Source organism: Ochotona princeps, chromosome X, assembly GCF_030435755.1.
Source record: "Ochotona princeps isolate mOchPri1 chromosome X, mOchPri1.hap1, whole genome shotgun sequence".
In the NCBI taxonomy this organism is placed as follows: domain Eukaryota; kingdom Metazoa; phylum Chordata; class Mammalia; order Lagomorpha; family Ochotonidae; genus Ochotona; species Ochotona princeps.
This window is the reverse complement of record NC_080865.1, coordinates 79,558,162-79,582,134: the sequence shown is the minus strand read 5'-3', so window position 1 is coordinate 79,582,134 and position 23,973 is coordinate 79,558,162. Positions and strand designations below refer to the sequence as shown.

General features: G+C 36.8%; 1 protein-coding gene across 7 annotated transcripts in view; it reads left to right on the top strand.

Annotated features, from left to right (window-relative positions):
- Positions 1–23,973, top strand: part of KLHL13 (kelch like family member 13) — a 170,465-nt gene that overhangs the window by 107,355 nt on the left and 39,137 nt on the right. Inside the window, exons 1-2 of one of the 7 annotated variants that reach the window (XM_036497794.2) lie at positions 5,231–5,612; positions 6,124–6,236. The exons of 5 other annotated variants lie outside the window; for them this stretch is intronic. In XM_036497794.2, coding sequence (XP_036353687.1) covers positions 6,139–6,236 — 98 coding nt within the window. In that variant the 5' untranslated portion in view covers positions 5,231–5,612; positions 6,124–6,138. Of the gene's footprint in view, positions 1–5,199; positions 5,613–6,123; positions 6,237–23,973 lie in introns of those variants that run through there. One more of the 7 variants, XM_004587626.2, reaches the window with a different exon arrangement.

Below are 23,973 nucleotides of genomic sequence, written 5' to 3'. Positions count from 1 at the left end.
GTTGCTGAGAGATGACCAGCCATAGTCATCAACTAAAGTGAGAGATTTTTTATTAGCACAGTTTACTTTAAGACAGTATATATTCTGAGTGATTTCCTTCACACACCTATTTGTGTGAATATTTTTTTCATTTAAACATAACATTATCAAATTAGCAAATGAATGTTCCTTGTACCTAAGCTCTGTTTTTAGTAATAGCAAAAGCCTAAAAATGTTTCCATTTTATGGGAGAGAGAGGGATCACTGTTCCATCTGTTGCTTCACTTCTCAAATGCTGGCAATAGCTAGGACTGGGCTAGGATGAAGCCAGAAGCCTGGATTCAGTCTGAACATCTCGCATGAATGGCAGGGACCGAAGTACTTGAGTCATCATCTGCTGCCTCCTAGTGTATACAAATAATAGCGGGTTTAATGATAATATTTTAAGAAACCTTCCAGAGGCTTTAATATGTGATTCTGATTTATTCACTCCTCTGCTTATGAACTTCCTTTTCAATTTACTCAACAAATACGTATGAATGCTAGAAATGGGGCTCACTGAGGAAGATGCATTACAGCGAGTCCTTCTTGAAGTATAAATAGGAGTTCAGGACAGGTGCCTTCAGGCAGAGGAAGGGGCAGTGATGTAACAGAGAATATGGTAACGACAGACCTTTCATTGGAGTATTGGCTATCATGTTGCTCTTTGATAATAATAAATTGGTTACTCTAGTCCTCTTTAGCCACAGTTTTTCAAATGTCAATGCAAAATTGAGTATGTGAATAATATATTAAAATCCTAGACTTGGGTCCGGCGCAATAGCGTAGTGGTTAAAGTCCTCGCCATGCACGCACCGGGATCCCATATAGGTGCCGGTTCAAATCCCGGCAGCTCCACTTCCCATCCAGCTCCCTGCTTGCGGCCTGGGAAAGCAGTCGAACATGGCCCAAAGCCTTGGGACCCTGCACCTGTGTGGGAGACCCAGAAGAGCTCCTGGCTCCTGGCTTTGGATCAGCGCAGCACTGGCTGTTGCAGTCACTTGGGGAGTGAACCATTGGACGCAAGATCTTCCTCTCTGTCTCTCCTCCTCTCTGTATATCCACCTTTCCAATTAAAAAAAAAACTAAATAAATCTTTAAAAAAAAATCCTAGACTTCTGCTGCTATCATTCACTTACAACACACAAAAATACTCTAGAGTTTGATGCATATTTCCTAGAAGATGGAAACATTTTTAAGCATTTGAAGTAGAAAAAGTAAAAAGGCATACAGAATTTTGATAATAACAGGAAAAACAGAGAAACAAAAGCTATATTTATCATTTAATGCTACTCTTTTTCTCAGCCTCATAAGAGAGTAAGGGCAGTAGATCTTAGTTCTCTGCTCAATTTAGTCTGTGTATTTTGACTCACTTATTCACCTAGCCCCATGAGCTCTTTGATCTGAGCCCAAACTATAAAAGAGATTACATGAGTATCAGGCACTGCTATGGTTCTGTCCTTCCATTTTCCTTTCAGGAAACCATTAACTTTTTGCTCCTACTGTCTTCTCAATTGGTTCCTTTGCCTAATGGCGTGTTCCATGGTACAGATTCGTAGGTATATCAATTCTTCCCCCTCCTTCCCCCCCCATATTGTCACAGTAGTATTGCACTATGCATCTCTACTCCCAAATAAAAGGAGGACTCCCAGTGAAAGTTAAATATATCTTGGCAGTATGATACTAGATTTTCTACCTTTGTCCCTTATAATTCTTAAATGCCTTCTAGAATTTCAGTTTCAAAATAGGGGTGGCACATGGTTCAGTTATTAAGTCACCACATGGGACATCCACATCCATTTTCAGTGAGCAGTGATTTAAGTCTCAATGTCACGTCGAGTTCCAGCTTCCTACTAATATATACCCTGGAAGGTGGCAAGTGATGAGTCATTTAGCTGGATAACGATATCCACATGAGAACCTGGATGGGTTTGTTGGCTCCTGGTTGTAGCCTGGCCCTGGCCGAGGTATTGTGGGCATAGAGGAAACAAACAAGCAAGATGGACAATCTTCATCATCCATGTCTCTCTGTCTCTGCCTCTGTCTTTCCATTTGTCTCTCTTCCTTTCAAATACAGTAAGTGAATTAAATATATATATATTACAAATGATTCTCTGTATACACTTCACACTTTTTGTTTCCCATTTCTGTAAATAGTCAAAACAATTCATATAAATCACATTAAAAATCGCATGCATTTCAAAAATTTTACAGCAAAACCAGCTTATCTTTTAATTCAGTTTTTTTGAAGTACACTGTATCTTTCAGTGGATGTGTATTTGGGGGAGAAAATATCTATCTTTCCATCATGTTCAGTGTGCTTGTCTGAAACAGAAAACAAGTACTCTATAAATGAAATCTTGTTTTGTTTTTTTTAATATAATGTGACCAAGGGTTTCTGATTCCTTTTAGTCTCAATTTTAAAATATACATTGAAATACATTTTTTACTAACTTTCATTCCATTTTATAGATGAAACCATTTTAAGTTCTGGAATGTAATGATAATTATAGTCACATTCTATAGTTGCTGCTGGAGCCTCCACTAGGGTAGTATTTTCTGATTAATTAGAATTAGGGTGGTTTAATCAAGCTGCAGTTAATTTCTACTTAAAATAACTAGTTTTTTGCTCATGAAAGATAATTAGAAATGATTTAGGGGGGCCTGGCATGGTGGCCTTGTGACTAAAGTCCTCGTTTTGCATGCACTGGATCCCATGTGGGTGCCAGTTCTAATCCCAGCCCTGCTTCCCATCCGGCTCCCTGCGTGTGGCCTGGGAAAGCAGCCCCAAAGCCTTGGGACCCTGCACTCACGTGGGGGACCCAAAAGAGGATCTGGGCTCCTGCTTCAGATCAGCTCAGCTCCAGCCGTTGTGGCCGCTTGGGGAGTGAATCAACAGACGGAAGATATTCCTTTGTGTCTCTCCTCCTCTCTGTATATCTGAGTTTCGAATAAAAATAAGTAAATCCTTAAAAAAATTAATTTAGGAATTTATTAAGGCAAAAGTAAGAAGTGAATGTAAATATATATTCACTCTCAGATATAATGTGGTTTTTTTTTTTTTGGTTTGGCTCTTTAAGAGTACTGAGAATAAGTTGGAAGAAAGCAGTTTGTTTCCCCTTGAATAAATAGTAAAATTATCGGAGTGTTATAAACCTAGTATTGAGAATTAAACCTATGAAAAATGTAGACTGGAAATTTACATAGAACAGTATTGGTATTGGTTGTTTTCTTTGGACTTTAATGAGATTAGAACAAAAAAAAGCTGATTTTTGAATTAGTTGATTGTTCACAGAACGATAATATCTTGAAAACATTTACAATAGAGTGATCTTTACCTACTTATGTGGTGATTTTGAAAATATGGAAATTTACCTTGATCCTGTTTTCCACTCATGAATTTTGAAGCGCCTCCACAGGAAGGTAAACTTTTAGAAACTTTTCATTATTATGCTGTTATACATACTTTCGAGTCTTTGTTCTCAGAAGGAGAAGTCACATTTGCAATGATCACTTTGTAACATTTTTTGAAGCTGGAAAATGATTGAATTTCCTTTCTGAAACATTGTCTCCTTATTCTATATAAACTATTATGTAGATTTGATCATTTTTGTTTTTAAATGTTTGCATATACTTCAGGCTATGAATGTTTGAAAGCCATTGTAGAATGAGGCTTTCCACACTTGGTACCTATATGCCCGTGTGTTTCTCTGCCTGTGTGTGTGTGTATGTGTAATATGTGTATGTAAGGAATATGTATTTTTCCTTCTTTGGGTTTCAAGCAAGTTGCCTATCCTGATTGTTCCTGGGACCTCTTGTTCTATAAACGTTAAGGATTATTATCCAATGTCTCTGATATAAAATCTTGATATTGAGTTACTTGTGTTAGGTGGCAAGTTTACTTTTAATCTAGTACAAAATATGTTTTGGCCATTAAGGCAGTGATAAATGTGATTACTCCTTTCTCCAATCCTTTTGAGAATTTCTATGAGATGGGTTTCTGTGTGGCTAGTGAAAGGAATTGGAAATATATCCTTTAATTGGCTTGACTGGATTTTTGGGAGATGTTATGTATGGTAAATAAAAAAATTATATCCTGAGGTAGTGATGGCTGACAAAATTATTGATAAAATTCATGCATTCCTGTAACTTCCTATGCATAATTTATAGGTATTTATGTATCTGTGTATGTGCTGTATTTATATACATGTTTGTGTTTCTTAGGAAAACACTAGTTTGTCTTTTTGCCTTGATAATTGATCTACACCTGAAAAGGAAGGCATTTTTTTTATTATGCCAGCTGGTTTCATGCTATATTGTTGGTATGGTTTGTATCTCCCAATTTTCAAATAGAGTTTTTTTCTTTAAGAGCACTCATGTCTGCTTTTAAAATCCAAATAAAGAATATTCTTAAGGAGCTACATCGCAATCTGTTAAATTGCAGAATAATTTTGGAGAGAGGTTTCAAAGCGAACTTTCTCTGTTGCAAGCACAAGTTTATTGTTTGGATACAGATTTGGGAAATAGATGTGAGCTCCTTTTCACTGCAGTGATTTCATATTAATGTTGGTCTACTCTCACTAAGCTTAAATTGATGGAGACACATAATTTTGTTTTAGAGTAGCAGAAGTGTGTTATGAAGGTAATTAGTGATGGTGAATTGCCCACTTTAAAGGGAATTTTTTTAGCTTGTAAATAAAGAGGTTAGCTTAATATCAATGTAACCTTTTCACTTTTTAGAAATGTGTAGAAAATTTGTACATTTGTTTTGGTGTTTTAAAAGGAAACTTTAAAACACCCAGTTAGTTTGGGGGCATTTACAAAGAATTTTCTGGCAGTATTTAAAAATAATACAGATGAACCGTTTATTTGCCACTGCTTTCATAAAATACCTCAAGCTGCCTTTGACAGCCACCTCAATTTTTGAACCTCCTTGACAGTTGCTAATCCCTGGAGGTTACGGTACTGGCTGCTGAGCTTCGGCTGAGTCTCTGCTGGACACCTGCTTGGCTAGCAGCATTGGTCTTTCTTCAAGGCAATTTGTGAGCTATTTGGGGGCGGGGGAAGAGGGCGGGGGTAGGGGGTGAACAGGAGGGGAGAAGGGGGAGAGACGGAGGGGAGGACAGCATTGAATTAGATTGTTGATAGCGTCCCTCCAAGGACTGCTATTAAGAGCATGCCACTCTGTACTCTGCTGCAGAAGGCAGAGTGATGTTCGGGTAACCACAGCATGTTGTGAATGTATGAGATTTTTGCTCATCCCGGCTTGGAAATAAGAATAGGGAAAGGAGAGCAACTTGAAACGGAAGCTACTAGAAGAGCGTGCACAGTTCTGCGGCAGTTCATATTTGTTCTTACAGTTTGCCTTTTCTAACTGGAAATCTGAGGGACTGGCGTTTTTTAAACGGGCTTTTCCCACAATGGCATTCTTGTGTCGTGTGGCCAGAGCTTGCACAAGAGGAAAGCAGGCTGCTGAATTTAGTCAGTAATCTCTGTTAGCAGTGGCCTAAGGCTATGTTGAGGTTTATATCCCATTTGTATTGTTGCAGCTCAAAAGAAGAATGTTCAGAGGATGACAAGTGTATTCTGAGTAGGTATGTTGTTTCATTTTCATATGAAACCCATCTATTTTTTTTTTGCCTGCTACCATTGGTCAGAAATCAGGTTAATAGGTGCAGAATAGAGTGCTGCAATATGTCTCCCTGCTAAGGTAGAACAATGGTGATGCAAGCATTAAAAAGAAAAAAAAAAAAACAGCTGCTTTTATTAAATAAAGCTGCATTGTGTGGTATGCTCAGTGCAGCAATGTGTATATGTGTGTGTGTGAGTGTGTGAGTGTGTGTGTGTGTGTGTGTGTATTGCAGTCAACGCTTTCTTAATGAGGTGGCACTATTAAGTTGGAAGGATAAAATCATATTGCTTTAGGGGACAGGAGGATTTGAAGGAGGCACCTTGCAGCCCTATTTTACAGAGTGGAAGCGTAGGTTTAACACTGGCAGTACCGCTTGCTTGCTTTCCTCGGCAGCCACTGCTGTGTCAGTACGGTGTGGAATGAAAGTCCTAGTTGGTAGTGTGTTATGGAAACGCTGTTTACTGTTATTGTAGTACCGTGGTGACAACATGCCATTGAAATGGAAAACGAGCTCTCCTGCTATCTGGAAATTCCCAGTTCCTGTGCTTAAAACATCCAGGTCAACTCCACTTTCTCCAGCATACATGTAAGTGAGAGAAAATAGGATGTTAAAGTGGGATTTCATTCATGACTCTACCTTATGGCAAAATGGTGGGGGGGGAACCCCAAACAGCAGCCTGCAAAAACCCACAGGATTAAGAAACCTCAACCCTGTTTACATTTAGACTTGGCATGCCCACATTTTATCATTGTTTTGTTTTCCTAGAGTTTATGTTTCCGTTCCTTTACAGTGCTTAATGGTAATCTAATTACTGAAATGAAAGCACAAGAGAATAGCTAAGGCATTACAAAAGGATAAACTTTAATTCTCGACTTGGATTGGATATTTTTGAAATTTTGTATGTCCAAAACACTGAAAATGCTTTCTTTGATATAATTGATGGTATTGTGGTAAATGTAGAAATGCCTCAGATAGTATTTTTTTCATGAATTTTGCAGCACAGTTTTGTTGGCCAGAAAATGAGTCTCCTAATCATGACTGTTATGCTTTAGTTTTGTACGAATATTAATAAGTTTAACATTATATATGAGTTTTGAGCTCTGTACTGTCAGGTACAACTTGTGCAGATTTTAGTTTTATGAGTGATTGCTTATATACAGGAGGTTTGAAAGAGTGTTACAAATGTCTATTTTAGATATGTTTAAGTAAATATACACAGAACTATATTAGAAAGTCCACATTTTATTATTTTTTAAAAAAATGTTAGTGTATTTCTAAAAACAAAATTCAGACAATATAATAAAATATTTAAGTACTTTTCATGAATCCCCCTTCCCTATCCCTCCATTTTTGGCTTATGAAGGCTGAATCTTTTTTTTAAAAAAAAATTATGTTAGCAGGAGAAAAGCTTTTGAATGAGAAGAATGTGTTAACTGTGATCGTCCCCTTTAACATATTTTTCAGTAGGAAATAAGTGGAAAATTCCTCCTGCTTTAGGTTAATTGTATCTTTAGAAATCTGATGAGCTGCCTTTTTTTCCCCCTTAGTTTTTGTTGTATGTGAGGTTCCGATGTACAGCTATCTGTGTGGTTCATTGACAAGCTTTCAGCTGCTGAGGAAGTGTGCTTATGTTCTCAGTTCAAAGTCCTCCCCTGGAAAGTGCTTAAAAATGCAGACATTCCAGAGTATAATCCTATACTCATTTTTTTGAATTTTATTTTGTGTTCTCTCCTGTATACATCACAGGTCATTTTATCTGAGTGTTAAATTCTATTTTCTTATACATAAAAAAGGAATGGCTAGAGATGTAAAAAAAAAAAAAATTCAGGTACATTTGTTCATCCAAAGCTTTGGATTTTTCAAAACCACAAATGAAACGATGTGACAACTTCATGGAGGTGACAAATGAGTGGAGCGCTTTTTAAAGAATTTAACAAAATAGCATGTGCTTGCTGACTTTATGGAACTTAACTGTTGAAGAGTGACCAAATATTTACTACAAGCAGCTTTATTGTAAACAAAATTAAATGCACTAAAATCAATTGGTTACTGTGACTAAGGGTCATTAACCTTTCCTGTATTCTTACTATGTTTTACTGTCCAAAAGATCCAAATTGCAGCTCCTATTGCTGCTGACTTGTCAGTTTTTAGAGGTGGTTAATAAATGCCCGATGGAATTCACACTACTCACAAGTTTAGATACAGCTTAATACAACATTTATAATTAATCAATTTCTTCTTTCTAAGTACTTCTGTCTTTGACCTAATAAGATGAGTGAATTGATTTGGAAAATGGATGTTAGAAAATACCACAGACCTTGCATGCTAGCTATTGATTATTGGTTAGTGCACATAGACAAGGTAAAATATATTTGAAGAGCTAATGGCAGGGTAGACTATTTGTGATATTTTGACTTCATGTTCCTAAGTTATCCTTGATTTTTTTTTAAAAAAAGTATATAGTTACTTAATATTCAGTAAATATACATAGAGAGAAAATGTGCTGAATATTGTGAAAACTGGCCTGGGAAGTTTAAAATGTGCTTTTTAATTATTTAGGTTTTGGCTGTTTAAATGACAGGTCATTGCTTCACAGGAACGAAATAAAGCCATCAGATTTGCATGTTGTTTTCATCAGTGCTAATTTATATTCCACAATATGTCTATACACAAAATGATAGTTAAACTTAGTATAATTCCACTCAAAAATTATAACACTTAAATTGCTGTATCAAATAGAATTGCATTGGCTCTCATAATTACTTGGCTGATCAAAATTAGGTTTAATGGTTACTCTGTCTTTTTTTAAGAGGTTATTTTTTTAAAAAATGATTATTGTGTCTTATTTGTTTCTAAGCTCTTTGCACTGAAGTTGAATAGTCAAATTCTAACTTTGATCAATTTTTATATGTTAGAATTTTACCATAAAAATCATGTGCAGACATTTAAAATAATATTTTGAATATAGAGTACCTAGCAGTTGTTAAAAAAACTTTTTGTATCCATACTTATATAGAAAGCATCATTATTGATTTGTAAGGTTTTAACATTGTGATTTGTCAAGTACTATGCAGTTTTCAGTCAATACCTAGGAACCATTTCAGGCTGAAATTTTAATGTAAAATATTCTTGATTATATTAAAATGTGTTGTTGAACAAGTATGGAAAAATACAAAGACTTTTTTGTAAACCAGGTGTAGATGCTGCTTGGCTATAACTCTTTACTGATGAGGCAGTGCTGCTATGGTGCTCAAACTGTTACAGAGAACATTGTACTAACTTGAAGCATTGAGCAAAAAGACTTAGTTTTTAAATTCCTGAGTTTAAAATCCAAGGTTTTTTTTCCCCTGATTTTTAGGACTTGGAGGACGATAAATCTGCCCAACATTTTTAAGACTTCCTCATGATAAGGACTGTTTACTACAACATTAAGGGAAATAGTTTCTTATGTAATATAAAAGCTTTGAAGGAAATGGACAGTGAAAGGGAAGGGTTTAAAAGATGAAATATTTTCTATAATCATGCTTCAGGCCCTGTACAGATTGATGACAAAATGCTTGGTGTCTCTTGGACACCTATATTCTTCCTCCAACTTCAAATTTGGACACTTGCAAGTGGCCTGCCTGAGGGTCTTGTCTTGCTAGAAATTGAATACTTTGTCATATATGTTTGCATTATACACTGTTCAGTAGTAGGTTGAAATTCAGCCTTGGCCTGGCAAAAGATTTCCTGGTCAGTGTAAAGTGCATTAGTAAAGACCCTGCTTCTGACTGTTGTGAACCGGGTGAATTACTCTGTCATTTTGCTTTTATCAGTAATGCTGAAGGGGAAATCATATTTAAGTGGCTATGATACTTACTGTTTTAAGGCAGCAAATGGTTCTTTCAGGCCACTATTACAGAGTTAGTGCATTGTTCATTTCTAAGGATACTGAAATAGAACAGGATTAGCACTAGGAATTCCTTTATCTTTTCTTCACAAGTAGCAAAATTTACAATATTGTGATGTGAATGAAGAATACAGTTAGGTAAGAGTTAACCAGTGTAATCTATCAATGATTTATATCAAGACAGACCTTGTGAGGTATTTTCTTTAGAATCTTACTTTCATGAAGTCAAAGGATCATCAATGGTTCATGAACTAGGCTTGTCTTCTTTGACCCTCTACACATGTATTCATTTATCCTTGTTTACAATTACTTTGCTCAATATGTCTAGCATATTTCATAATAAAGACCCATGACATCTCATTCCACAACAATTACTTTGTATCGTTTCATCAACAAAAATTTGTACCTGGATTTCCAGAGAAAAATTATGTATATTGTATGAATGAATATTCCTTATTGTGGGTGATTCAAAATTTAGGCATAACAATATGTGTTTCTGACTGTCATGTGATTTCTCTGTCACACAATTATCTTTTCTCTAGTGAATAAAACAGAACTTTGTGATTTGAGCAATCTTGTTATCTAGCAAAAATTTATTGAATTATTGATACTATCTAATTAGGAAAAATTATTGCTTTCTCAATTAACATAAGCTTTCACTTTTTTGTGTGTCTGCTTACCTTACTTTTGCTATATATGCGCTATCTAACAAAAATAGGTGGAGAAATAACACAGCTAATCCGTAAGAACAGTTTTCTGATATTTTGTAACTCTTGTGGTATGTTCATTGTCAGAGTTTGCAAAGGGACTAGATAATCATTTATACATGGAAAATCATGGAGATCAGAGTGAACTAACATCATTCATTGAGTTCAAATCCCTGTTAATTAATGTAAGAATCCCTTCTGTGATACCTCTAGAAGATGGTTATCCATGTCCTCCTTGAACATTGTCAGTGGAGAGGAACTCACTACCTCATAAACCAGCACTTTTCATTCATGGAGAGTTCTTTCTGGCACTGAGCGAAATTAATTCTTTGTATCTTTGATCTTTTGACTCCATTGTGATCTAACAGAGCTATGTAGAAAAAAAACCTCTGTATCTACTATTGCATACAAGCTTGGAAATCTTATGTGATGTGATGTGATTGCCAGGGCCCCTCGGTCTCAAACTGTCCTCACCTTGTTCATCTTCCTGTGACAATACACCTGCAGGGGATTTTTCGTAGTAGTCCTACCAGAGGACACCTTGCTTCTTTTCAACAGTTGTACTGTTTCTCTTAAAAAGCTTAGAGACACATTATTTTAAAGATTTATTTATATTTATTTGTATTAGAAAAGCAGATCTATAAAGAGAAGGAGAGACAAGACAGATCTTCCATTCACTGTTTCCCCAAATGGCCACAGTGGCTGGAGCTGAGCCAATCTGAAGCCAGGAGCCAGGTGCTTCTTCCAGCTCTCCTATGTGGGTACAGGGTCCCAAGCTCTCGGGCCTTCCTTGATTGCTTTCCCAGCCATAATTATGGAGCCAGATGGGAAGTGAAGTAGCTGGGACACAAACCTGTGCCCATATAGTATCCAGGCAGTTGAAGATGGATGGTTAGCTGATTGAGCCATGGTGCCTGCCCCATACATTATTATTATTTTTAATAATAGGGTTCAACTGACCCCTATTGTATTTAGATGTCAGATACATGCTTTTCTGAGGTTTTTGATTAGTTTACTCGCTCCTCATTGTCAGGGTATTAACCGGCTTTGGATGTTTTAGTCAGAAAGTTTGTGAAGTGCCTGAGAAGTTAGATGTTTGCTTTAAAACCCATTGTGTATGTCTTTTTAAGAAGGCCACTTGAAAGCCTTTAATATGACTGAAAAATCTTACATATAAGACACGTGCAAAGCAGAGAGCTAGTGTTTGTTACTCTGACATATGTCAGTAATTTATCTTGATTCATTGCTTTTGCATTTAAGTGAGTATCGCTTCCAAGTCTCCCTTGCTGCCTCCAAATAACACTTTCCTAAGCAGGGAAGATAGAATTGCAGCTCTCTGCACCATATTGGGAAGTGTGGAGTTGCTAAGAAGTCCATACTTGATACTTGAAATTTGAACTATTTCCTTAAGAGCTAATTGGGGCCAATTTGGAAGAGAGGGAAACATGAGAAGTGTAAGAGATGGCAAAGGTCTGTGTTAAAGGGGTTAAAATTATTTCAATTAAAGGGTTGATAATTATAAGCAGTGATAATAGCTTAAATTAAAATGGCAGCCATGGTATTTTACTTTACGTCTTCAACATTGTGAGAAAGACTTGGTATAAACCCAAGATTCCTCAAGAATCTCTACCTCAAGAAGTTTCTGAGAAATGCATTTTTGAAAGTGCTCACTTCTTTTTCAGTTGTCCTATTAAACCCACGATAAATTGAAAATATTTTCTTAAAGATACAATTACTTGGGTTGGCACTGCAGTGCAGTGGGTGTGATGTGATCCCATATGGATGCCAATTGGAGTCTCAGCCTCTCCACTTTTTGGTCTAGCTCTCTAGTAATGCACCTTAGAGAGAAATGGAACATGGCCTGAATTCTTAGGCCCCTATACCTACATGGGAGACTGGACTGGGGTTCCAAGTTCCTGCCTTTGACCTGTTCCATTTTGACCTGTAACCATTTAGAGAGTGAAGCAGTGGATGGAAGATCTCCCCTATTCCTTATCTCTCCCTTTGCTTCAGTAACTCTGCCTTTTAAATAAATATTGTTTTTAAAGGATGCACATGTAACACTCTGAACATCGTAGCTTAGTAGCACAGCACATTGTAGAGTCTCACAGTCGTGGAACAGACTAGAAACTGTGGCTGCTGCCCTCAGTAACATCACAAGAGAGGATTGTAGTGCAGGTTACTAGCTGGCAAGATTATCCAAATTTGTTTTGGATGTCTGACCCCCCCATGGATGCCAGTGTTGCAGGCTGGATCTTAGCTCTCTATGCCACAGTACCAATCTCTAATTCCTATTTTAAATATGTCCTTGTTTAGCATAGTTAAACACTATTTATTTAGTGCTGCTTTGAAAGTGCTACACTTCTTGCATAAAACTTCCTCTTCACTGTATGTCCTCCCCTGTTTTGCATGTAAGAACATAGACTCAGAAGTTGATTAACTTGCTCAATTTTACAAGTAAAATTTTACGATTTTGCCATTTTATCAAGTAAAGCCTTAAGCCAGAATTAAAACACAAGTTTACTTGGCTTCAAATCTCTTGGCTTCTCTATAATCTTTATTTTTGTAGGCTTTTGTTACTTTCATGCCATCTAATAAATATTTCTTTTTGAGGATTTATTTACTTAATTTAAAGGCAGAATTACACAGAGGAGAGACAGACAGAGGGAACCCTTCTATAGCTGCAATGGGTGGGGCTGGCTGAGGCCAAAGCCAGGAATGTGCACCTACTTCCAGGTCTCCCACCTGGGTAGCAACAGCCCAAGCACTTGGACCATCTTTTATTGCTTTCTCAGGAGCATCAGGAGTAGCTGAATTGTAAGTGATGCTGCTGGGACTTAGACCAGCACCCATATGGGATGACGGCACTGGGCATGCTTGTTAAACTTGCATTGTTGCGACATTGACCCTGGAAATATTTTACCACAATTAAAGGAAAAATGAAGTAGGAGAGATGGTAGAAGTTTGTTCGACTGAATGCTGGTATAAAAAGAGGCTAGAGAGATTTACTTGCATACTGTCAAGTGGTGAAGTTGTAGGAAAACCCTGGGTAATTTATCTAGACTTGCTGATATGATGTTGTGGTTAACTTCATTATTGCTTTTGCTTTCATAGTTTGTTGAAACACCTTTCTGCTGCCTTTGTTTACCCACCATTTTCACCCTAATAATTCTACCATGGAAAGTGCTGTGGTTGATGTGCTTGATTTTATTGAACTTTTTGGAGATACTACTCCAGCCAGTCTGTATTTGTTGCATTTTGTCTTGGACATTACCATCCCATTACTTAATTGTGGGTAAGCACTCAATGAAATGAAAAACCCCTCCAAGTTTTAGTTTTCTATTGCTGAGCTCAGTGCAGAGCCTAGTGGCTGAAGTCCTCGCCTCACATGCACACACCCATATGGACACCAGTTCGTATCCTGACTGCTCCACTTTCATCCAGCTCCCTGCTTGTGGCCTGGGAAAGCAGTCGAGGATGGTCTAAAGCCTTGGGACCCTGCACCCGTGTGGGAGACTGGGAAGAAGCTTCAGGCTCCTGGCTTTGATTGACTCAGCTCTGTCCACTGTGGCCACTTGGGGGAGGAATCAGTGAAAGGAAGATCTTCCTTTCTCTCCTTCTCTCTGTAAAGATCTGCTTTTCCAATAAAAATAAATCTTGAAAATAGAAAAAAAAAGTTTTCTATTGCTATCATAGAAATTACTGTACACTTGTGGCCTAAAAAACATAACTATTTTCTTACAGTCTTAGGGGGTCAGAAATTTGGTCTCAGCATCACTGGGCTTACCCAAAAGTGTCAGCAGGGGCTGAGGCTGTAAGGGAGAATCTATTTTGTGCTCATTCCCATCATAGACAAAATTCGGTTCCATATGGCTATAGGACAAAGGTTGCTAAACTGTGTTTCTCAATCTCTGGGCCTATAGTTTTGTTCTTTGAATACAATGCTTATTTATTTTTATTTGAATGGGAGGGAGGAAGCTTTCATTTGCTGGTTTCCTCCCCAAATGGATGCAACCGTTGGGGTTGGACCAAGTCAAAGGCAGAATCTGGGAGTTCAGTCTCCGTTCCCCACTTGGTGGCAGGTGTCCAAGTCCCAGGGTGCACATTTCCAAGGACGCTGGAATCTGAGGCAGAGCTGAGACTCTGACCTCAGCACTGTGATGCAGCTGTAAGCATCACAAGTGATGTTTTAACTGCAAGGCAAATCACCTGCACTTGTTTTGTCCCTGAATGTTACCTTCAGCATTGCAAAGGCAGTTCTCAACCCTTGCAACCAGTTTCCCGGAAATCTTATTGAACGGAATTATCCAGTGACAGCATTATGTGCTGGGATTGTTTTCAAAGTGTCATGAAAGTGGGTTCTACTATTAAAACTTCTAGTGTGCTCCAAGTCTTATAAAATAGATACACATGTATTGAATGCAGCACTTGTTTAAGTGTACCTAATCACATAAAATGCAGACATGAATAAAAACTGAGATGCTAGTCATTTCATATATATTTGCCTTTTAAGATGCAGGCAGCTTTGAGATGATTTGCAGAAGCAGTTTACCCGTGACCCAAACTCTTTAGTCATTGTGATTTTTTTAGGATTCTAACCTGTTCCAAGATTGTAGCTGTTATTTAGGAGTTATTTATTTTCATTTACTCTTTATCAAATTTGGAAAAAGTATTTAAGGCACATTTATGGTTTGAAGCTAGCGTGTTTGCAGTTAAATGATAATGTGTTTATTTATACATATGTATACGTATATAGTTTGAAAGAAAATGAATGATACAAAGGAATTCTGGCTAGTGTTTAGGAAAAACATTTTATATCAGCACATAATTATTATTTTTAAAATAACATTTAGGGTCCGGCACATGGCACATAGCTAGTTAAGCTGCTGTCTGCAGCATTGCCGTCACATATGGGTAATCATTTGTGCTGTCCTTCTGATCCAGCTCCCTGCTTATGTCCTAGGAAAGCAACAGGAGATGGGCTAAGTGCTTAGGCACCTGCCTCCCGTGTGTTAGATCTGGATGAAGCTCCTAGCTGCTGGCTTCAGCCTGATCCAGCCCTGGCTGTTGCAGCCCTTTGGAGGATGAACCTGCACACCTCTCTGTTTCTCCCTCAGTCTCTTTCTGTAATTTCGACTTTCAAATAAATAGATAAATATTAAAACAAATAAAATTAACATTTAAAAGCAGTCCAACCTAATCTCAAAAGTTTAGCAGATGGTAGATTTTAAGCGACTGTTTTTAATTGTTGAAATGTTCAAAAATGTTGAACCAAAATGACTTGTGCACCTTACTCAAAGCAGTAAACAAAAAGTCATTAGTGTGAAGATGAAAACACGTATTCTAGAACAAAGTAACTGATAAATTGTAAATATTCTCTAAGCATTAAATGCATCTTTGTTGTGAGTGAGCTGCTGGAATGCCTGATTAAGAATGGCTCGGCCAAGAAGTCATGAATCTGAGAATGTAAGATTTGGTTATTATTCAGCAAGCAATGAATCATTGACTACTTCTGGACAAAGTAGTGATTTTCTAAGCTAAAGGTAAAATCAGAATATATAAAAATAATCCATACCATAATATATATGAAATGAATAATCATAACTGAATTTGGGCAAGAGAAAATAGAGACAAGAAGCGTGGCAGTAGCAGTGAGAGTAGAGAGGAAGTGCAGGAAGGAGCAGTCTAGAGAGTCAGTAGGCCCTGACAGTCGGTTTGACTTGGGAGATGAAGATGCAGGGTATAACCAAAGTATTTCCATGATAGCAATTGTCTTTAGAATCCTAAATATGCTATCCATGGCTCTCTTAGCTGCATAATAGAACATCAGAATACATTTCTGATTGCTGACAATTCTTTGACTAGAAAAAACTTCCATTAATGGTTATTCAGAAATATGGGATCAAATTAGTTTCAATTGAGAGTAGCCGACTAATTACAAAGAATGGTTATGAATATTTAACAAATAGTTCTCTAAGTAGCTCATGGTGATAGAGTAAGTGAGGGTGCTAGCATTTAAGTAGAATTTTCCAAGTAGCTGAATCACTGCCTGTTCCTTTCACCTACATGGTAACTTCTTTTTTTTTTATTTTAACATTTCAAAAAAATTTTTTATTGATTACATTGCATTATGTGACACTGTCTCATAGGCTCTGGGATTCCCCCAACCCCTCCCCATACCCTCCCCCCATGGTGGATGCCTCCACATTGTTGCAGTATTACAGTTCAAATTCAGTCAAGATTCTTTCATTGCAAGAGTATACCAAGCACAGAGTCCAGCATCTTATTGTCCAGATAAATTCAATGGTTTCTTGGGGAAACCATCTCTAGTCTGAAAGCAGAGCTGGCAGAATATCATCCCGATCAATTGAAAGCCACAACATGACGTCAACAACAATTTACAGCATTATGGGATTAATTAACATGGTATTGAGTAACAAATCTGTTTTAAAAATGCAAGTCCTTAACCACATCCTGTGATTATTTCATTGACATTTCAATTTTAGTTTATACACAGAACTGGCTGCTATACACCTTAAAATGGCTATAGGGTACTATTCAGCTTTCTCGTGTCTATTTTCGTTTTAGCATCACACACACACACACACACACAAATTGGAATAGATAGACAGAGAACAACAAGGAAAGCTTGGAACCAGACAGGAAACAGTCAGCGTGGACTCACACTTGCCTTACTAGGTAGGACACAAAGATTAGTTACTCCTCACTAAGGTATTGAAGATTTCTCTGTATACCCCTCCTAAAACTGTTCTGCACCTCAGCTGTTGGCATATCCCTTGGTAGAGTTATAAGCCAGTTTAGGCTATCCCAGAATCTGCCAAATTCGGCAAAATTAAGCTTCAACACTACATGGTAACTTCTCTCGCTGTGTCTGTTTCTTCCTTTCACCCTGAGAGTCAGATTGCAATCTTGAGGTGTGATCATTGTTGATAGCCCTTGTCTGTATTCCTGTGGAACATCAGTCTTTCTACTTGTTGAATTCTTTATTTAGCAGAGGGCTAAGCCTGTGACTACAAAGTATAGGCCAAATATGTTATTATAAAAAATTAAAAGAATAAAAAGAGGGGATAAGGAAGAAGAGAGGGAAATATATTTATGGAGTTGAAACTGTATATATGAAATACATGAGATGTAGTATCTTTCTATAAAACAGTTTTTTAAGAAGGCTGCAATTTTGAGTGTGAAACACTGTTTTAACAGACTGTATACAAGAAGAAAAGAGGTCAGTGTGGTATTCTGGGTAAAACCTGCCTCCTGCAATGCCAGCATCCCATCTAGGCGCCAGTTCATGTTGTAGCTGTTCCATTTCTGATCCAGCTGTCTGCTTATGTTCCTGGAGAAGCAGAAGAAGATGACCTGGGGCCCTGACCACTTGCTTAGGAGGCCTGGGTGGAGTTCCAGGCTCCTGGGTTTGGCCTGGCCAGCAGCCAGTAGTTGTGATCTCTGTTTCCTCTCTCTCTCTTTCTCTCTCTCTCCCCCTTCCTCTCTCTCTCATGTGTGTGCATCTTTCTAACTCTGACTTTCAAGTAAATCTTTAAAAAGGAAGAAAATAAATATTTTTATTTCCATTAATCTCAGATTAAGTTGATTTTTATTACTATTTTATAATTTATAAGTTGCTTCTTGAAAACACATGCATATGCAATCTAAAAATGCTCCAGTTATTCTCTGTTTAAACTTGCCATCTGACCAGCTTGGAAATTTGAGCATTTAATGCCTACTGTATCCTATCATCAAAATACAGTCTATCTATATCAGCTCTATTCTGCCCCAAGAGCGTGTAACCCTCTTTCAGTGGAGCCCATGATATCTTTAAAAAGAAATGAATTTCCCCAAAAGATGCAAATTCCCAGGATGATTAATATTTTGTGCTCTGATCCTCCAGTTACTAATTTGCCGTCTGAGAACACATACAAATTTTGATAAGTTTTAATAGTTTTGGTAATCATATATGGTAATGGCACAAATACTTTATAAATGGCTTCATTTTTAGAGTAAACTGCATCAGTACCAGACCTCAGATGATATTTTTTGTACAGTTATCTTTACTATTCACATTGGTAGACTTTTCTTTTACTTTTGATGATGTTTACATAGTTAAGAAGGATGTATGCACATGTGGACGACTGATTAGGATGGGAAGGGTCCAGGAATAGGGAAAAGTAAGTAAGACAACTGCTTTCAATCTCGTTTTTCTTTCCTGCATCTGAGGAAAGTGAGGGAGAAGGGGAGAGAGCCTCTCCTAGCAGCCCAACCGCCCCAATACCCAGATATGGGGGACAGACACCCAATGTCATCCCAGGGCCCCTGATGTAGAGCATGTTCCGAGGCTTACTGCTTAAGTGGTTTTGATAGTTCTGAGATGCTGCTGATTTCATTGCTCCAACGTTAACAAAATCCTTATAAGGCCCATTGGTTACACGGTCCACGTTAGTCTCCACTCACCCAGATACTAGCTGTCAAAGCTTGGCTGGGAGAGCTGTCCAATTTGTTCTGCCCTTCATGGTTCTAGGCATCCTCTGCAGGCCTCAATGAACTGGTTGTCATGTCCCTTGTGTGCATATGGGCATGCTGTCCACTGCACATGCTTCAACAGCCAAGGAGACCCAGTTCTAACACATGGACTCCAAGGTCAGACCACAGATGCTGTGATTTTCCCTGTAGTTGGAGTTCTGAGTCCATTCGTATTGGTAGACTTTTCTATAGGTAGATCATGAAGTTACTTTGTGATATGGAACTGACCATTACAGTGATCTTGGTTAAAATTGTTTTTGAAGAATGTAGTTAAATGTTGGGTCCTGATAATATTTTAGGAGAAAATATAAGAAACTATTGCCAAGATATTATATATATATATATATCATTGTATTAAATATCTGTTCACTATTATATTAACTATATATATATATTTATATTCTTAAAGAATGACGATTATGTAGCTAAGTGAATGAGCCAGATGTGATAGTAAAGATTTTTTATTTCGTTTTCATGTTCTAACAAGCTGAGAACTTAAGCCCAACAAAGCCTATTTCTCTTTTGGCAGCATGATACAAATTAAAGTCTTGCAACACAGTTTTACTAAAAAAAAATATCTTGAATGGTGAGAAGGATGCACAAAATGAATAATAATTTTGTTAAGAGAAATGATAGACTTTTTGCTTCTACAAACTCTGTACCTGAGCGGACTTCCATAAGAGTGATTCCCAAACCCTGTAGGTTGAAAGGCTGTCTTCTGCTCATTTGTTTATTTGTTGGCTAATATCATCCCCTCTTCAGAAAACACCCACTGCCATATTAAAACAGATGAAAACCAGATGATTGATTCAGTACTGGAATGTTCTGCATTCACTGAAGTAACCAAAGACTGCTCTCGCTTGTTGCAAAATCAAGCCTGAGATTTGCTATATTTATTGCAGGCTTTGACTACATGAAGTTAGTGGGACTCTTACAGCTGCCAATTGTATATCTTAAAGCATGGGATGCAATGGTTATTATTTTATAAGTCATTCTTTTTTATATCTCCTTTTAAAAGAGAAAGAAATATTCCTTTAATTCCTTGACATGAGTTGACTTTGTAAGGATATAATGCAGAAATTTAGAAAAGGATAGGATTTTTACCATTTTTTAGTCACTTGATTAATGATGCTGCCATTCTCAAATGAATTTGTCCCAGTGAATTCTAATTAGTTTGAAGTTTGTGGAATCAGACTATAATAAATTCTAAAATTGGATAACTTGGATGTTTGAATATTTAATAAACTGAAATTTTAGGCAGGCAAAACTCAATTCATTTGTAACATGCTTTTCAATTTAAATTCACCATAGCACAATAGTCAAATTTCAGAGTTGATGAACTAAAGATAATGGGAGTAAAGTAACACCTTCGTTAACAAATTGGCTGGAAGTAAAGCTCCTCTAAAGAAAGTTGGCCTGAGCATTCGAGATTTGAGTGTACCCTGAAGTTTCTTCATGTGGGGATTGAAGAAGGCAAACTCGAATCACCAGGTATAACAAGACCTGTCCGTGGGCAACCCCAGTGCTGGCTGTAGAGTGCAGCACCCTTTCCAGGGGGCGGATGTGTGGCCAGAAGATGCTGTGTCCTCTGTGCTATGAAGGGCATTGCTAACAGTGTTAGGCACATATGCTGTTTCCTCTAAGACTTCTATGTGCTACCATCCTCCAAACCTTTACCATTTGTATGTATTTCACCTTATGTGTTTTAGTTTTTTCTGAATAGTAGGTATGGGCTTAACATTTGGAAATTTATTTCCTACTATTCTGTTTTAGGAAATAGAACAGATTCTGATATAGCCTCCTACTTACCTACCCATCTTATATACCTATCCTACCTACCTAGCCATCTTGCCATCTTGTTGCTATCAAAATATTAAAAGAAATGCGAGGAATGGAAAATATTTAAACCAGGCTTCCCAAGTAGAGGAGTTTGTTGGTCAAGATTCATGAGACTTGATGTAATTTAATTGGTACATAGATTTTAGAAGATGAAGGGAGACCTAAGTCTTGAAATACAGTGGCTATAGGGAGTAGACATTAATTTTTAAGTTTTTCAAGGACAGAATTGAGGTATTCAGTGCAAATGCTTTTTGGTTTGGATAATTAACTTTCCTCCCCTTATAGTTATATAATGGAGTATCATTTGTCATTCCATTTGTCTAGCCCAATTCCCTCATCTGTGTCATAGTGCTATTTCTGTAATTGTGATGGCTGGCATTGGAATTCAGAATCTATTCTTTTAAATGCTGCTGTTAGTGATGTAAAATTCTTTCTATGTTTGATCTGAGTTATACTCTAGAGTGTGCTACTTCCCTGCCCCAACTGTGTTGGGAGAATGATATTAAAGACTTTTTGCTATTGATATTGTTTTTATGGAAATAGAGAGAGTGATAGCAGTAGGTAATTTAAATGGAATTAAACGAAAAAAGTTGCTTCCCTCTATCAGAATATATCTTTCTGATATCCTCCTAGTATTTAGAAATTAAGCATTGTAAGGTGAATTGCTTTATTGTTTTTGCTATCTAATTTGCATTTTTTAGGCTTTTCGCAATGGGAACAATGTGGATTCAAATCATAGTAGATTCATGATGAGGTCTTAAATTCTCTGAGCATCAGTTCCCTGTCTTTAAAATGGGATTGCTATGAGGATCAAGTAGCATACTGGAACATGCCTGGCACAATGCCAAGTACACAGCAGGTGCTGGGTAAATGATCTTATTCCCTTGTTAAAATGGACAGAAGCTATTTCTTAATGCAATTCTATTTTAAATATGATAGACACACATATATCAGAGGCCAACAGAATAGCTTCTTTACTTTGAAAAAAAAATTTCATGCTAGTCCCCTATTATCTTGATTTTTGTTTGTTCACTGCAGTATTGTTGCAGTGGAAAAGAAAGCTTTGGAAAGAGAGCAACTTTTTTTTTTTCTTAAGAAAATCGATATTAAAGATTTCTAGTGGTGAAAGCATTTCAAGCAGACAATAATGTACTAATATTAATGTGATTAAAAGTACAGTTCACTGACAAGATTTAGCATTATTTCTTTTAGGCAAATATCTCAAGAAGGTACATTCTCCCTAGTTTATTATACAGCAACTAATATCTACCTTAAGAAGAGTTGCTATGATATTTGAAATTGCCTGGGTAATGATAATGGAAATGTTTCAGTGGGGAGACAGCTCTTTCAGTAAATGAAGTTGTACAGTTCGTTTTTGTTTTTGTTTTCATTTTAACGAATGGCAGGATTATTTTAAAGAAATTGCATGAACTGGAAACTTCATTTCTGATTTTTTTAAAGCATTTTTCATCGTTATTCATAATGCAAATTGTGGTGTGTATGTGTGTGCATGTACAAATGTGTGATATAACTTTGGGAGACACGAGAAAGGAAAGAAATAGAAAAGCTGAAAATCTTTAGAAATTATTGCAGTGTGTATAGTTTGAATCTATCTGAAAACCAATGACCTCCACCATCTTAAGTTTTTTTCATTTATTTCTCAAGGGTGGGGGGAAATACCTTGACAGATTTAGCACTCAAATTCAAATTAGTATGAGAACAGGTGGCGAAATTTCTCCTCCACCTGCCATGCAACTTTAGCACAAGAAATTTTTCATTTAGCAAATGCTGTTGCTAGCAGACACTTCTCTGTTTCCGAGCAGAAAAAAACAAATGGAGGGGGAGTGCTTCTTTGAAGAAAACATTTTTCTTGATTTTCTCTTTAAATTGTGAGTGTGAGAAATATGTATTTTTTTCCCTGCTTTATGGGTGGTGGAAAGCATGACTCAGTACCTTGACTAACCAATGGGTTTTGTTTGGTTATTTATTGCTCCAAACTAACTTGCTAGCACTGACTTTCAGTTAAGATAATATTATTAATCTGAAAACTGTGATACTAATTAAAAAATCTCTGTTCTGTTACCATGAAATTGTATATTTAGAATATATTGTTAGAGATAATATCTTTGTTTAAAAGTAGTGGTAGGCAAAAAAAACTATTATGAAACCAATTGGGAACTAAAATAAAAGAGAATAGAGGTGTTGTTAATGTGCATTTACCTTTTTAGCTGTTCTCAAATTAATTTCTTTTCTCCTTGGAAATTATAATGTAGGAAAGTATTGACCAATATTTTGTTTGTAATTGTATCAGTGTGCTGCTCCTCATTTGCTATGAGCCAGAAAAGTTAATGTGCCAAAGCATGAGTTGGCACACAAAACCACTGTACCAGGAAAAGTCAATGTTTCATTTCATATTCATTCTAGTAATTCCAAGAAACATTAAAATATTGCTTTTTTCTTAACAAAGAAATTTGCACCTGGTTTTCTGTATTACGTGAACTGATATTTGCAGTGATAGAACTCACAAAATTTTAATATGCATTTTGTAATTTGTCAACACAGTGTCTCAATCTTAAAATATAGAGATTGGTTTCGGTGGATTTGAGATTTTTTGATACGGAAATAAAGTGGCATTGGAAAAATATTTGTGGCTTTGAACCCAGATAAAAAAATTGTTTTCGACAGCATAGCATGTCAGTAAACAACCTTTACACTAAGATATATATATATATATATATATTTAAATACTACCAAATTTAACCTAAGAGGTTTAATCAACTTAGTAGTTTTTAAATTCTTTTAAAAATTTATTTGGGTGGGGTGTCTCTCTCTCCCTCGTCTTTCGAGAGGCACCCCACCTCCCGGCTCTTCAGAGGTGCTTTCCCCTTCCTCTCCCTTCGCTGCTCACCTGGTCACTTCGCAAATAAACTTTTCTGTTTGCAACAGATAAAAAAAAAATTTATTTGGATGAACAGTTCCATATAGATTGAAGGGACTTAGTGTATGTTTGCCCTAGCAATTTTCAAACTATGTGTTCTTTTTTTTTTTTTTTGATGGTTTTATATGTTTTAAGGTAGAATCTTGGCTTTAATTGTATATTCTGGAATTGTGATGAAGTTGAACATTTTTCTGTGAAAAATTGGACTTTTTTTTTAATTATGTGTTTGTATCATTTGCACATTTCATTTGGTATGGAAGTTTTGAGGTGTAGCTCCAATGCTGGTATCACTTAACAGAAGATAGTTCTTGAGACTTTTTTTCTTTCGCCTTCAAACAACAGTGTAAAGAAATGCCAGGGTCAATAAGTTCAGTTTGACAATGTCTACAACATGTTCAGTAAAATGATCAGCTA